The sequence below is a fragment of the Miniopterus schreibersii genome (assembly GCF_964146895.1).
Source record: "Miniopterus schreibersii genome assembly, chromosome: 11".
NCBI lineage: Eukaryota > Metazoa > Chordata > Mammalia > Chiroptera > Miniopteridae > Miniopterus > Miniopterus schreibersii.
This window is the reverse complement of record NC_138111.1, coordinates 2555832-2572559: the sequence shown is the minus strand read 5'-3', so window position 1 is coordinate 2572559 and position 16728 is coordinate 2555832. Positions and strand designations below refer to the sequence as shown.

Genomic DNA, 16728 nt, shown 5'->3' with positions numbered 1-16728 from the left:
AGAGATGGAAATTACTAAACAAAGCATAGGTGTCCTTCTCATTCCAACCTCCACGATTCAGGCCGAGAGGGAAGCATCAGATGTCATGCCCTGCCAGGTGCCCATCAGCTGAGACTCTCCAGGAACAGAGTGGGCCTCGGAGGGCCGCACCAAGGCCACACGGGCTCCTCCACCCCAGGGAAGTCAGGAGCAGGCTTTCAGACACGAGTGCACGTGAGTCTCTCTCTGATGCACAGTGGAGAGCTGCTAGGCAGGGAGCCCCTCCCTCTGCGAGATGGTGCCGCTGAGTGGCAGGACCTTTGAGGGTGAGGGGGAGGCCCACCCGAAGGCCCCACTTTTACACTTGAGGGCCCTGAGGAAAACCTGGAAGTGAACCACTCTGGGGATATGCTGTGTGACACGTGTACAGTGTTGGGGGTGGCGGGGTAGGGGAGTGAAGTCAGACTGCCGAGCCTGCCCTCAGCATGCACAGCATCTGTCAGTGTCAGTCCTGACAACAGTGCAGTTCACAAAGACTGAATGGGACCTGGGACAGCTCGTAAAGCCCGGCCCTCTGTGGAAAAGTCCGCCAGGTGTCTAGATACTTTGCTTCAGGTTGTGATCCTCCAAGTCCTCCTCTCTTGGGTTAGCTCAGCGGACAGTGTCTTCCCTACCAAGGAGCGGCGAGGAGAGAGAAAGCCATTCCAAGAAGACGCTCCCTGGAATCAGAACGCACACACTCCCCGGCAATCATTGGCGGAGTCCAGGCCGGTCGCCTGGGAACAGGCTCACTGCCTATTTCTCCGCCTCAGCTTGAAAGGAGTGCTCCCCAACCCAAAGAGCACGTTCCTTCAACTGCAGAGAATGCTAGTGGCTCCCTAAGCCCTAGGTTATGCAGAATCTGTTCTTGGTCTCCTTTGATTCCCTCACAGGCTCCTCGGTTAGACACGTCAGAGTGACAGGAGATTTCAATGAATGGGCAAACTTCACCCTTTTCAATAATTAAGTTTACAGATCCTGTGACTCAGTTCATCTTTCAACATAAAACTGATATACCAACATTTATTAGGTACTAAAATTACTCTCCCTTAAATGCACAGCACAGCCACCTTCTAGCCGTCAAGGAGTCTGATGGCTTCCTTCTGATTAGTTCTAGTTTCTGAGCAGCTTTTGCTAGTGTGCTGGGTAATCTCCATCGGGAATTCATGGCATGCTCAGAGGAGAAAGTGAAATTAGCATTACGAATGGTATGTCATTATGCTATGTAACCTGTCACATAAACACTCAGGGTGCTCAGCTAGGGCTGTGCCTCTCCCTGATCTCGCAGGAACCCAAGGACAGGACCTATCAAAGAAACTCAGCAGAAGCACTTTCCCCGACGGCCATCTTGCAGGCTAATCAGAGCTGAGACGTGTGTGCCCTTGAGCTGCCCACAACCCTGCAGACCCCCGCAGGTGTGCTGTTTACAGGCTCTCGGCCAGCAGCACAGTTCCCCGAGAGCCTCTCACATGCCAGGGGCCAGGCGGTACTTAATAATTCAGCAGCTTAATAACGCTCCAGTCTCCTCCATAAGGGAAGGTCAGCAAGGTTTCAGCAGGCTTTTCACCTTCCACCGGGATGCCACTGTCAGGGTTAGTAAATCTTAATAAAATTCTAGAGGTTACACAGTTGGCCCATCCTGCCACCTCTGCTAAAGCTTAAGCCCAAATCCCACTCCTGTGGACCTGAACCTGCCCCTCTATTAGACAGAAAATAAGCATCAGGCGGCATCTCAAGGAAAGACTCCATCAAAAGCTATAAGAAATTGTGGAACTTGACAGGAGCACCTCACAGGGGCAAATAAAATGTGGACACAACTAGAAGAGCTAAGAAAGATTTTGGGGGAGTAAGATAAAAACCAGTCTTCAATTCCACTGTGTTGGCAGAGGATCACAAATGTTGAGAAAGCATGGAAGAATGACATCCAAGTGCCAGGGTACCTGAAGATTTTTAAGCTGTCAAGACTCTTAGGAAACAGCAATAGCTCTGTCTGGTATGGCCCTTTCAAGAGTCCAGTGCTAAACACCCAAGTCCTGGGCTCTGGGCCCTGAGCTGGCGGCCCTGAGCTGACTGGTGAAAGCTCAGGAACACGAAGAGAGAGGTAAACCGTAGCCAAGAGGGTGGAGACAGAAAGATATCCTTCGGAGCTTTACAGAAGAATCTTTGAAATTCAGCTGTTTTTCTAAAGATTAGCTAATCTGAAACTAAGAATTAAACTTATTCGACCCTAGCCTGTCCCTCCTATGAACCTCACATTTTCCTCTTAGAAATCCAGAAAGGACTGCACCAAAGCTCTGCCACGAGCCGCAGTGCTGATGCTGGGCCACACTGTCTCACGAGTCACTGCGGCACCTCCCCATTTGATGCCGTTTCACCACTTTGATGCTGTTCCACACATTCCAGGAGCAAGATTCCACCCAGCACAGCCCCCTCAAGGGCAGCCCTCACAGAGAGGAGCCTCTGCAGATGGTCTGCCTGATGACCCCATGGGACTAGACGTCTCCAGGCACTCAAACAGCTGAAGGGAGGGTCTCTGTCAGGGAGGCGGATGGGCAGGAGGCCTAGGACACTTTGATAAGCCGTCCAGTGGTGGGCAGTGCCTGATCGCATGGGTGTCCTGGACTCCACCTGGAGTGAAAGGAACCCTGGCACACACTCGCATTTAGAGAAAGGGTCTGTCTTCACTGCCTGACTCTCGAATTCTGCACATCATGCATCCCACACGGAGGCCTTGCTTTCTCTCTTAAGCTATCAAACTAGAGCACGCCTGCCTGCATCTGCCAGCAAGGATGCCTATCACACACCTTGCATCAGGGGGCAAGGATGCCGTTCACACACCTGCATCTGTCTGCAAGGATGCCGATCACACACCTGTATCTGCCTGCAAGGATGCCGATCACACACCTGCATCTGCCTGCAAGGACGCCGATCACACACCTGCATCTGCCTGCAAGGACGCCGATCACACACCTGCATCTGCCTGCAAGGATGCCGATCACACACCTGCATCTGCCTGCAAGGATGCCGATCACACACCTGCATCTGCCTGCAAGGATGCTGATGCTGCAAGGATGCTGATCACACAACTCCAGGGCAAAGAGACCACCACCCCATTCAATACAAACCCCAACTGATGGCCGTGGGGCAGCACGGCTTGGCTTGGATAAACAGCACAGATGGGGAGCAACATGTCAGCTGAAGGAAGTCACCTGCTCTAGGTGCACTCTGCTGTTCTAGTTCATTAAAAAGGCACCCTTGTGGTCTGAAGGCAAGATTTCCAAGGACCTACCCCCTTGGAATCAATCCTGCAGAATGGAAGGACCTATCCCCACATTTTGGTTAAGATCCTAAAAGCAGGCTGATCAAGCTGATCTCCAGTCACACGTCACAGCAGACTATGCTGTCTGCCATACGACCCACGCGCTGGTTTAGAGACATCTGCCATGATGAAAAGCACCAGATATTGGCAACAAGACTGTGGTCAAATGACTTTAAAACACTTGGAAAAAAAAAAACAGAAAAGAACATTAAATACACACACACGCACACACAATATGCATTTGTATGGATGGTACAAATGAATGTGTGAGGAATAATAAAAATGCTAAAAAGATTAAGAGGAGGGGACTAGCCCTACCAGATATTAAAACATTACAAAGCCATTACAAATTAGAAGTGTCATTGGCACATGTACAGACAGACCAATGGAAGAGAAGAGAGAGCAACAGACCTAAATATGTATGTAAATTTGCTGAATTTCAAATATGTAGGAAAAGATGAATTTAGTAAAAGGCATAGGGATTGCCCTGGCAGGTGTGGCTCAGTTGGCTGAGTGTCGTCCTGTGCACCAAAAGGTCCCTGGTTCGATTCCAAGTCAGGGCACATGCCCAGGTTGAGGGCTCAGTCCCCAGTAGGGGGCATGCAGGAGGTCACTGGTCGATGTTCCTCTCTCTCTCCACCTTCCTCTCTCTCTAAAAGATCAATAAAAACATATTTTTTAAAAAGACACAAGGATTACTCAAAATGTGACACATGCATTTACCAGTTAGAGTGAGATGTCTTCACAAGTCTGAAAATGTGCTGCTGAGGAGGGTGAGGTAAAACATGCACTCTCATAAGCTGATGGTAAGAGAGCCAATCTGTACAATTTCCACAGAAGGTGATGGGCAATAGGTAAACAGATTTAAATGCACAGGACCTTCCCTCAGTTCTAGCAGCTTATCTTGCATTCACTCCACCGTACACAGAAAAGTCTGTGTACTGTATTTTCAAACTGCAGGGCAGGACCCCGAGGGGGGTAGGGCTATGAAATCAATTTAGTGGATTATGACCAGAACTTTTAAAAAAATGAAACAGAACAGAATACAAAGTATCAGGTGAAGTACATATATTAGGAGAAAGCAAAGTTTCAGGAACCTTCTGTAACTAATGGGAGTACTGGGTGGTGATGTAAAATGACTTTTTTGGTAGTCTTCACCTGAGGATATTTTTTCCATTGCTTTCAGAGAGAATGGAAGGGAAGGTGGCTCGGGGGAGAGAAATATCGATGTGAGAGAGACACATCAATTGTTTGCCTACCACACATGCCCGGACCAGGGCTGGGGAATCAGGCCTGCAACTGAAGTACATACCCTTGGCCAGAACTGAACCTGGGACCATTCAGTCCGTGGGCCGACGCTCTATAACCACTGGCCAGGGCTAAAATGACTTTTTACAGCAGGCTAAAATTTTTATAAAAGGTCTGAAAGCCACCTTATAAAAAGCATTATTTATAACAGCATAAGACTGTAAGCAACCTACACGTCCACCAGCAGGGACTGCTTAAATAAACGATGGTCCATCCACACTAGGCATTATTAAGGATGAGGCAGCTCTAAATGTGCCACCACAATCTCCAAAATATGTCAGGTGGGAAGAGCAAGACGTAGAACAGCGTGCAGTACACATCTTTTGGTTTTTTAAAAATGTAAACATAGGGCGACTCTGGAAGAAACTGGTTACAGTGGCTGCATCTCCTACTAAGGTAGGAGACAGAATTACTTTTCACTGTAATTCATTTTTTTCCAAGCCACATGCATGCATTACATATTGTTAAAGAATACATATACCACCTGGACCCACCCACAATCCACCTACGCACACCCTCAGCGACAGCGTGGTGCAGCAGAGTGGACAGTGGGACTGCAGCCTAGTTCCATCAATGACTCACTATGTGATCTGGGGCAGGAAATGTCATCCCTCTGAGCATCCACTGCTTAATGCATAAATACAGATTTCAGCAATACTGCCCTGAAGACTGAGATGTCGTTGAAATGAGATGAAGACGGAAAAATGCCCCAGCACACAGTAGGAACTTGGTAGATATTCGTTCCTCCCTTCCCTTCATGGACTCTTAAGGACCCTTCATGTGAAGATCACAAAACCATATAGTGTATCAACTTCTTTACAAAACTGCAGTTTGGGTTTAGAAATCTACAGGTATAATGTGATCCCATTTTTGTATAAAAACTGTCTATAGACACACAGACAGGCAGACAGACACACAGACAGACACACAGACACACACAATTTTATCCATAGGATCAAGGCCATGGACCAGACATATTTTGGGGAGGTGTTATTAAGGTGGCTTTTTACTTATAAAATACCTACCTTTGTCTGAACTTTTCTCATTAAGGATAAATTACTATCCTAAGAGATTTTTTACAAGGAAGAGTTTCAATGTAAGAGGCATGTATGAAACCCAACAGATACTCCACACCTCTCTTATGAAACTGCTAACAAAAGTCCAGTAGGACACAGAGAACCACACCAACCCTTATAACATCATGTGACTGGTCCTCCACAGAGGGCCTTTCATAAGGCTAATAAATTGATGCCTGCTGTTTACCTGAAAGCTTCTTCAAACATCTTGGCTGGGCTTTGGTGCAATAACTTAGCAACCCAGCAGCAGGACTCTGGGCTCTCCTGGCCAAAGACTACTCGCCGACGCGCCCATCAGGTCCCGCCAGGGCCCTACCTTGCCATCGGAAGCAGTGTTGATCCTGTAGTGGTACACCCTCCCTTCGTATCGCAGCGAGATGGACCTCTGCCCGGGGCTGCTCTCGCTCTCCCGCACCAGGAAGCTGCCGTTGATCCCGCTGCTCAGCAGGTACTCAGCAGCATTGCGGGACACGGGCCCATGGTACCAGGAATGTTTCTCCAGGCTGTTGACTGGCGTGATGTAGTTGCTTGGGACCCACCCTTGGCCATTTTTGGTTTGGGCTTCGCACCATTCGCCATTGTGATTGTAGCCTAAGACCCGGAGCTTTTCGCCTTAGGAGAGAACCAAACCAGACGCATCAGCTTCAAAAACTAACTTGCTCATTCCACTTAGTCTTATATGATTACTACACATCTCCCAGTTCCTAACCACCCCCTTCACCTTAACAAGTCCACGAAAATGCACGCATTTTAAGTGTATGAGTACGTTTTACATGAAACTTCCTGTTTGTACTGAAAACAGGAATAATCATAAAGCCTCAATTTTTATAAACCTATTATGTTTTGTTTACTCAAGTGCTCTGTTCCTGATACAAGGAAGCATTTTAGGGGAAAAATATTTTTTCTTTAAAAAAGTAAAAAAAGTGTTTTCTGCATTTGGTCTCAGTGTCTTTTTCAATATAAAACAAGGAAAGCTCTGTTTTTGCGAAGGATGCTACACAGGAACTCTCCTCAGGAAAAGAGGTTCTCTTATAAAGTTGCTGTTGTTTTCTTGGATATCTCTGCATTCCAAACTTTAAATCTGCTCCTTTAATCAGCAGAGGGGCAAACAATTGAGCCACAGTTTCCCTCAATTTCTGGCTCTTGCAATGACCACCTGCTGCCCACAGCCCTTTACCTTTAGTGATACTTAGAGTGTTATCCCCACTGGCCACAAAATCATACAGTGCAACGAAAAGGTTGGGGTCGTTTTCACTGGGACCAGCGAGGAGGTTTTCCTTGGAGTTCCAACGAGCTGCCTCGCTCAGACCTTGGGACTCGAAGTCAGATGCTACTGGCCTTTGGAGGGCTTCTGGAAGAGAAATAGGGAAACAGAAGAAAGAAAAAGAATAATTAGGGGGAAAATTAATTTTATTCCCAGAAGCAAGAAAGTCTGTATTTCCAAAATTATACATTCCTAATTTATTTTGTTTCTCATCACCTGTGCACATTACACATTAATAAGAAAGGTGGTGTAGGAAATGAACTCTTCCCTTTCCCAAATCTTGTGGAAAACGCTAAGTATTTGCGTTCCAAGGGGGTGTTCCCAAATAGGTTAAGTCACTTAAATTCACTAATTCAAAATGAATTCAGTTAGAAATGGAAACAGTCCAACCTCATAAGTCTGCCACTGCTTATGTTATAATATGGAGAGTTTCTTGCTTTAAAACATTTTTAAAGGTATCAAAGTTAACACATGCATATAGTTTAAAAATCAGATATTACACACAGAAGGGTTTATAATGAAAGACAAACATTTTTCCATCCACTCTCCCCTACACCCAGAGGCAACAGCTCTTCTCTCCACGATCATTTCCATCTCTGGAGACATCCACTGTCTCACTAGGACCCCGCCCCGCCCCCGCCTCTCTGGTGCTGCCCTCTACTGGCTACCTTCGCATGTTCAGGAACAGACTTAGGCCTTTACTTCTAGTCCTACCAGCTAGAGACGGTATCTCTGGACTATCTACACCATAAGCTATATTAACACCTTGCCTGCCGTCCAGCTTCCCTCACTATGCTCACTCTCGAGCAGGGCCTTCTTCACTCTTTCTTGTACCTTGTGGAAGTTAACAAGTGTCTCCTACTCTGTAACAATAACATCTTTCATGTTTTGTCTACAGGTAGATTCTAAGAGTTGAAAACCAGTACCTCTTATATTGGGAACGTGTCGGGCTTAGTCCCTACAGGGCCAAACAGCTCAATATCTTCTGAAGTCTCTCCTGGCCTTTCTTTTTCCTGAACTAGGCTCAAATGCTCTCGAACTTCTCTGTGATAATGACCAATATGCACAATGGTTATTTGAAACCAACAAATCTACTCCAAGTGGATCTTAACAGTTGTAAGGATATTATGGAATGAAATATGAATACTCATTTAAGGAAACTACAATAAGAAATCAAACTTTAAAAAAGGCAGGGGGGATAATTCGAATTTGAAAAGAATGAAAGGATCCACCACATGCTTAAGCCAAACCTAAATGGTAACCAAACACAATTGTTTTAATTTTCTCTTTATGGATTTAGAGGACACCCAAACATCTTTTGGGATAGGCCTGATTCTGCTGCATTCCCTTAAAAAACAAAACAAAACAAAACAAAAAGCAACCCACTGGAGGCACCTAAGACCTCTGAGGGACTAAGCTAAACTTCCAGACACGTGACTGGAGAGCTTTCGGAAACATTCTTTAAATATCCCTCTAGAATAAACCAACAGAGCTAAATAAAGGAGGTCTTTCAATTCTAGCTTTGGTGCCACTGACTGAGGCGAACTTCAGGAACTGCTTTTCTGAAAGAGTACATCCCAACCTATGTCATCACTATGCTTGGTAATTCCATCTTATGAACCACAGGGGCAAAGATAATTTCAAGGAAGAGAGTCCGGTAACACTGCCATTCCCTAGAATGTGGAAAAGGCTTCGTGGTATGTTAGGGCCTGTTCTCTGATTATTTACACTGGCTCGAAAAATGTGTCTAGCGCCACTGATCAGGGTTTGACCAACTAACCCTAAAAAAGTTCGTTAAAGCAGGGAATTATTATTATTTTTTATTAAAATATGTGATCTCCCACCCCACTGGAATATACACTGGTTTGCTAGCCTTGACTATGGGGCCAAGGACCCCCCTTCGGTGTGAATATGCAGTTAGAGCTGGGTGTTATCTTCTGGAAGTCCTACCTGTGATGCAGTCTCACCCCCAGCTCACATTCCTGCAGGTGGAGGGGGAATTCGGAGCCATTCGCTATGTGATCCCAGTACATCCTTCCCACTGTCCACAGCTGCCTCACTCACCTCTAGTCCTGTAGCAATTTTTAAAAGTTACCTGCCTTTACTGAGTCTGCCTAAAGCACTCATTTTCATAGAATTCTCTTTTCACATTTGGATCTCACTGGCTTCATATTAACCAAGTAATTAAAACAACAAGTATATCTAAAATGAACAGAAACACAACTGGCTTTGGTGTGGCTGCAACTCCAGTGGTGGGAGGGGAGCAGTGTTCGCAGCAGAGGGGCGGCGCGGCTGCCCCACCGGTGCCGTGGAGCGGGCAGGAGAGCGCCAGGGTGAATTTAGCAAGTCAAGTAAAGTAGTGGAAGCCAATCAAAAGAACGTCTATTATCGTTATGTTAAGTGAAGCCATTAGACAAAGGATGGTTCCTAAAAGAACGTCTGCCTACCAGAAAAACAAGACAAGCCCTGCACTACGGAAAAAGGGACCAAAACCACGGATTAGCAATTCACAGAAAATTTAAACTGCCATTAAACACGGAAAGCATGTTAACCCTCTAGTCATCAGAGATGTGAATTCTTCATCAAACTGGAAGGTCCGTTTTCCTGAGGCTAACAGTGCAACTGCAATGAAACGGGCACTCTCACACGATGCTAGTGCTTGGCGTAGACCCTGCCGCCACATTTCAGACAGGCAACTGGAAATAGGAACCAAGTCTTTTAAAGATCCCATAGCCTCTGACCTACCTTGAGGAATCTAACCTGAGAGAGCCACACAATGATCTGTACATACTGATTTTTAAATAACACATAAAAGAAAAAGTACAAAATATTTATCAACATAAGATAAGTTAGTCTGTGGTTCTGCCCATAAAACAAAATATACTCATAAAGCCATTCAAAATACTTTTGGGGAGCCCTGGCTGGTGTTGCCGAAGGATCAGAGCGTTGGCCCATGCACAAAGGGTCACGGGTTCGGTTCCTGATCAAGGGCACAAACCTGGATTGCAGTTTCGTTCCCTGGTCCTAGTTGGGGTGCGTGTGGGAGGCAACCAACTGATGTGTCTCTCTCACATCAATGTCTCTCTCCCCCTCCCAACACCCCCTCCCTCTCCTCTATTTAAAAGCAGTGAAAAAATATCCTCAGGTGAGAATTTAAAAATATATACATATTTTTGGAGAAAACTGAAAAAAGTCCAAAAGGAACTACATCAAAATGTGAACAGTAGTTAACTCAGGGTAGAATGTTAACAGTACCATTAAAAGTAGTTAAAAAGTAGTTCACTCAGGGTGGTGAGAGTACAGATATTTAGAATTTTCTTTATTCTTTTTCTGTATTTTGTCATATTTCTCACAATGAATGTGGAATGTTTCTATCATCAGAAAACAATTACAAAAATAGAAAAACTGTTCTAAATAGAAGCCAGCTGACACTCATGTAATAACTGATAATCTAACATGAAAAAGTACACTGGGGGAGGGGGACATCTTCTCAGGTTGTCCCAAAAAAGTGCTTGCTTATTTCCCTCTAGTGTCCTAGCATCGTGGCCATGAGCGCACAACCTTGGCAGACGAGGCCCATACAGGAAATTAAACCAAAGTCATGAATACAGAAATGCTTTCTTCTCAAAGGCCATTTGACCTCTTCTATCAAGCATTCTGCAGCATCTGGATTTGATCAAAGAAAGTTACATAATCAGGGGAAGTGGCCTGGAAAACACCTGGAATGGGCAGAGTGCAGATACTGGCCCAGGGGTATGCACTGGTTTAAACTATGGGTTAGAGAGGGGCAGTCCCTAAAACGGAGACAGATGCTTGGGAAATCCATGTGAAGGGATGAGGCCTTTGTCAGGAAGGAAAAGGGCCTCCCACTGTTTTTTGATTCAACAGGACGTGAGGAAATCCAAGGCAGTCTCTCAGTTTTCCTCTCCAGTCCTTGCTCCATTCCACAAATTAATGGCCGAAGCCCAAAGGGAAGTATTGCTCATGCATGCCTCTGGATCAACACACTGCAGCTCAGCCACAGGCCAGCCCCAAACCTCCCAGTCAATTCCCAGCCCAGGCTGATGTCGAAACTGACTCACAGTGTGTAAATGCCAAGCTCCTTGCTTCATCTCATAGTGAGCTATGCTCGTCAACCTTAAAAATGATCACAGCTTACAAGGCCAAAGTTGCAGAATGTACTTATATCTTCCTTGCTTAATATGTGAACTTTCTGCCAGTCCCACCGGCAGGAAGTTAAACCCATAGAGAAGCCTGAAGGCTTCGTTTAAAAAAGATGCCCAAAATAGCTCCCCTCCTCGGTCCTTCCAACAGATCTTTGGGCTATTGTTTAATCTTGGGGAAGAAAAGTTAGCATCTGCTATAATTCTTGTGGCTTTTTTTTTTTAAAGTGAAAATTTTCTGCAGCATCCTTTCTGGGTCATATTTTAAATATATTTAAGATTTGCACCTTCAAAAGTGCCTCTCGCCCGGCCGGGCATGGCTCAGCGGTTGAGCATAGACCTAGGATCCAGGCGATCGGGGTTCGATTCCCGGTCAGGGCACATGCCCGGGTTGTGGGCTGCAGCCAATCAATGACTCTCATCACTGATGTTTCTATATCTCTCTCTCTATCTCCTTTCCTCTCTCTGAAATCAATAAAGATATATTTAAAAAAAAAAGTGCCTCTCATCCCATTTAAAACTATTGTTATCTCACCACAGTGTTAATGAAAAGGTTCCCATCACCCACAAAACTCAGGAAAGTCATTAATCAGCCGTTGAAGCACCAAGAATGGAGATATCTACAAAAATGCCTCCAAACCTCTAGAAAGCCAGGGTTCCAACTATAAGAATATCTAATGTTTGGAAATGCCACAAAATTCACTGGGCTGGTGCAGGATTAACTTAGTATTCTAAGAAAATGGGTTGGGTCTTTAAAGTACAATTTAAAAGATCGTCTGATACAAAATAATCCTTTCTTAAAGTAGTGAGTCACCGATCAAAAATGTTTACAGGAGATTCTCTGATATGGCATATCTGGTCTAGACTTCCAGGGGCTGCCGCTGCTGAACCCGCCACTGGCAAACAGGGAGAGAAGAAATGTTCCTAAGCTCCAAGGCTTGGCTAGGCTACTTCACTGTCCCCGTGGGAGGGGACTTCACCTCCAGGAAAAACATCCCTGGGAAGCTTCCACCTTCCTGTTGACGCTGGTGGCACGGCTCCCTTTGGAAGGCCCTCTGCTGTCTTTACTGTCCGCTGAGGGCAGGTCACCGAGTCGGGGAGGGGAGAGAGGGCAGGGTGTGTCGGATGCTCCCATTCAACCATTTAAACCCCTGATGCTTTACCCTCATTCCTTTTGTGGGTCCTTCGCTACTATCCTCCAGTTCAAGGAATCTCTAATTTAGAAATCTATAAAACAGACGCTTCAGAAAAGAGGGAAGTCTTCGTGTTTTATTTTCTCCTCTGTCCCAGCTGATGAGATCATGCTCAGACTATTCTCAAGTCCGTTTGTAACCGTCTCATACAACTTTTTATAACATGAGCTTAGAGGAAAAGTATTATTTCCCACAATTTGAACCCGATGAAAGTAATTTTATCTACAGTCTACATGGCCCTTTATTTTGTCATTTACGCCCTCACCCGGAGCAGTTAAAATTAGCTTAAAAACAAGTTTACTACCTAAATACAGCCTCGGCACTAACTTTATTCTCTGAACAAAAACTGCCCAGCACCCAAAAACACCATGTCAGCTGTGGGGAGCAGGGGCGGGGTGAGGTGGTGATGATGCCAGGAATCATCACTGCACGGCCCTGCTCCTGGGGGGAGAAATGCAGTTAAAGAACATGCAGGGGACCTCAAGCAAAGTCTAACAGAAGACAAGTGCTGTCCCATGGATTAATGTATCAGAACACAGACACGTGGTCTGGAGCTGTGAGGGGCTAGGAAGGAGGCGACCCTGACCAAGACGGTGCCCAGCAAGGGAGGCAGGATTCACCGTGACCCAAGGCCAGCCTGACCCACCAAGACTACTAAGGGAGGGTCCTTATCTGTGATGTGAGGTGGACCCTCTGGTGATGGTCAGGGACTCCTCCTGAGAATAAAGTTTGCAAATGCATAAAATAAATATGAAGAACTGCAAAGGAAAACATCTGTATTGAAATAATCCTCAAACTTTAAAAAAAAAAATCTGTGACAGACAGTGCTTCCTTATTAACGCATCCAGTGTATGTGTCTTTATTAACACGTTAAATAACGAGATCCAGGGGGTACTGTCATTTCAAACTAGTGAGGAGTGTAAGCAATAATCAAAACTATTATATGAGGTGAAAATATCTGACTTCTACTGGTAACAAAGCCACAAGTACTGCTGATATTACTGTAGTTTGTTACCTTTAAAAAATAAAATACTAATTTTCAATTAAAGGTTAGTGAAATAAAATTTTAGTATTTTCCCATCCACGGACACGACCCCTGAATTCTATCCCAGGCTCCACGGGCCTGCCAGGTTGCTAACTCCTGCACTACAGATCTGGTTCAGTACAAGAAAGAGGGCTCCTATAAACCAGAGAGAAGTCCAAATTATACGGTCTCCTTTTTTAAATAATGCAGTTCTATTACATTTCAGGCAGTAAGTTAAATAAGTTTCTAGAGAAACCTCCTTTAAAAAACAAAAAGTTAAAAAACAAAAAAAAATTCATTTAAATTAGCCCAAGGTTTAAGTATTTCCCCTGGAGTCTTTTTATGGTATAATGTTCCTGGCCAGTCAATTTTAGAAAACAGAATCCTCCATCCTAACTTCTGCCCCCATTTGCAGTCTACACAGTAGCCTTTCTGAAGATACACAGTCCCGATCCCCCTCCTGCTTCCTCCACCAAAATGCAAAAAAAAGGAATTTTCTATTGTCTTCTAAGAATCTGTTGCAAAAGTCTACAATACTGGAAATGGAGTATAAAAATCCATGTAAAATGAGAACCCACCATCCTCAAGCCACCACTCTGAACACCTGTCCTTTGTGCCCCCTTCCCTCCCTCTCATCCAATCAGGTTCACACCCATATCCTGGCCATTTTTCTTCCTAAATCTCCCTGATCCGTCCTGTCCACTCTGTGCCCCACCACACCCTTGACTGGCTCCCCCACTGACCTCGTCCATACATACAGTCACCAGAAGGGTCTTTCTAAACTGTGAATCTGACCAAGTCACTCTCCTGTTAAAATCCCATTTAGACGTCTGGGTGGCGGCCCTGCCTGTCGACCACAGTCACCACTCACCAGCCGTGCACCTATGGCAACCTAGGGAACCTGGGCCTTGCCAGGCAGCGGGCCGTGTGCAGATGATATGCGGGACACTGCTCCTGGCACGTCACTGGCCCTCACGGCATGGCTGCGGTTGTTCTTGGTGCCACCACCGCAGAAGTCCAGGCTCCTAAACTAAAGCGGGCTCGCGAGGCCCTTCAGGGTCGGGTCTGGGACCACCTTCTCCCATCACCCTACTTCCCACTCCAGCCCCTCATCCTCAAATGCCTTGCGGCTTCCCCCAGGGCAAACCCTGCTGCTGCCTCACCTGAGTGCACCTTGACAAGGGCCATTTACGCTCCCTGGAATTCCTCCTCCTGACCGCACTACCTCTAGTAAACCTGGTTTGTCCTTCCTCCCCCTCCCCCGCCTCACCCTCAAGCTTACTTACCCTTCACCTTATTTGGGTACGTGGTGTCTGTTTCTATTACGGCCCTGCCAGACACATAAGGAATCTGTGTCCCTTGCAGTGAAATAATAAGCCTGGGCTCAGGGTGGACAAGCCTTGTTCAAATCTCAGCCCACACATCTGGAAGATGCTCATTTTGAGCCTCTGGGTCTCAGCTGCACAATGGGACGACAGTATGGACCCAGTCCCTAGCTGGGCTGTCGGGAGGGCTCAATGCACACTGCACGCGGAGAACTGTGGTATGAACGTCAGGTGTGCTTCCTGGCACTAGGGCTCTGCAGGGCAATTACTCTTCCTCTTGTTATTGTCACCACACACATCAGCACCCTTTGGGCAGAGGCCAAGGATTCTCCTCACAGGGTCTTCAGCACCCGCCTCATGATGCGGAACACATAGCGCCGCTCCATGTTCAACAAACTCACATGGACAACGCCCTGCACTCGTGTGTCTTCAGCAACAAGGTAAAATATTGAGCCTCGACTTAAGAGTGCACCTTAGCCCGGCCGGGCGTGGCTCAGCGGTTGAGCATCAACCTAGGATCCAGGCGATCGGGGTTCGATTCCCAGTCAGGGCACATGCCTGGGTTACAGGCTGCAGCCAATCAATGACTCTCCTCTCAGCATTGATGTTTCTTTCTCTCTCGCTCCCTCTCCCTTCCTCTCTCTGAAATCAATAAAGATATATTAAAAAAAAAAAAGAGTGCACCTTAACTGCACGTGAACCTGTTGCACAGAACAGCAACGGCGGATGGGAAAGAAGAGAAAGCAAACGCCCCGACCGGGAAGACTTTATAGAGACCTAGGAAATGCAGAGGTTTTTTTTTTTAAATGGAACCATGGCCAAGATCCGAAAACAAGGTGTAACACTAAAGTCCACTTCTCTGTGCTTTCTAACCAGCAGACAGCACGGAGTGCCCCCCCCTCCCCCCGTCTGTGGGGAGAAAAGGTTCCACGATTTGCTGCATGGCCCAGGGAAGCTGTTTCCCCTGCCATGGGCCATCTGGCTCCCCATCTTGCTCCTCATGGGCACTCACTTCTCGTCTCCCGCTCTCCTCTAGACGTCATCCGGGGCTCCTGGGTCAGCTCAGACCCGAGTCACCGAAGTAGAGAGGTTACCCAATGGCAGCCATTTCCCCCAAAATGTCCCGTTAGTCACTATCACGTCTACTGCTAACCCAAGGAACTGAAAATGACCAAAACAAAGGGTATTTGGCTCCCAAAAGCAATGGCTAATTCCATTCATGCCCGCCTTTAGAGTCAACTTTCAGGTATTCAAGGCACAAAGCTATGTGCTAAATTTGAGGACTGGTAAGGCTGATTAAGAACTAGGCCTCTAAGGAGAAATTAGGAGCAAGGAGGTTAAAGTTCACGTAACAGAATGCAATACAATAGGCGGTGTTCACTAATGCCTCACTGAGCGCAGCACTGTGCCCCCGCATCCCGCTCCCGTAGACTCCATTATTACTGCGCATGAGAGGGCAGGGAACGGAGGCAGAGAGAAGCCACTCCTCGCCTCTGCCTCCAGTGACCAGCCCCCGGCTGCCTGTCCCTGCCTCTCCCTCCGTCGGCACGGCTCTCTCACAGTCCTGCTCTTTCTTTCTCTTTCTCTCAGGCATCCCCCTCTGTCCAGTCCCCCCTTTCTCTGTCTTCCTTCCCTCTCACCTTGGTTTCCCTTTCCTGCCTCAACCTGTCTTCTGGTCTTTGTCGCCCAGTCTGCATCTCCGTCTCCCTCCCTTTCCTCTAACTCCCACCTGCTTCTCCGTCCCCTCGTCTGTCAGTCCTCCCTCTCACCACCCGAAAGGCCTGTGGCGTGGATTAAGAAGGAGGCAGGGAACACAAACTTTAGAGAACTCCTGTTACCACCTGAGGACAAGGCTCGGCTCTCAAAGCCAGCAACTAGCAAAGCTGGTCAATGGCTTTGGAACTGTAACTTCTAGGCAAGAACACAAGACTAAAAGTCGGTAACATTACAGCTGGGTGATGACTACAAGGGAGTTCATTATGTGTCTGCTTTTGTTAGAGGGTTAACTTTTCCATTGTAAAAAAGGTGAAAACTAAAA

General features: G+C 46.5%; 1 protein-coding gene across 3 annotated transcripts in view; it reads right to left on the bottom strand.

Moving 5' to 3' along the window:
- The window catches only part of ABL1 (ABL proto-oncogene 1, non-receptor tyrosine kinase), an 86026-nt gene that overhangs the window by 21111 nt on the left and 48187 nt on the right, over window positions 1–16728 (bottom strand). For all 3 annotated transcript variants that reach the window (XM_081150447.1, XM_081150449.1, XM_081150448.1), the window contains exons 2-3: window positions 6899–7072; window positions 6038–6333 (exon numbers count right to left, since the gene is read on the bottom strand). In XM_081150447.1, coding sequence (XP_081006573.1) covers window positions 6038–6333; window positions 6899–7072 — 470 coding nt within the window. The remainder of the gene's footprint in view (window positions 1–6037; window positions 6334–6898; window positions 7073–16728) is intronic.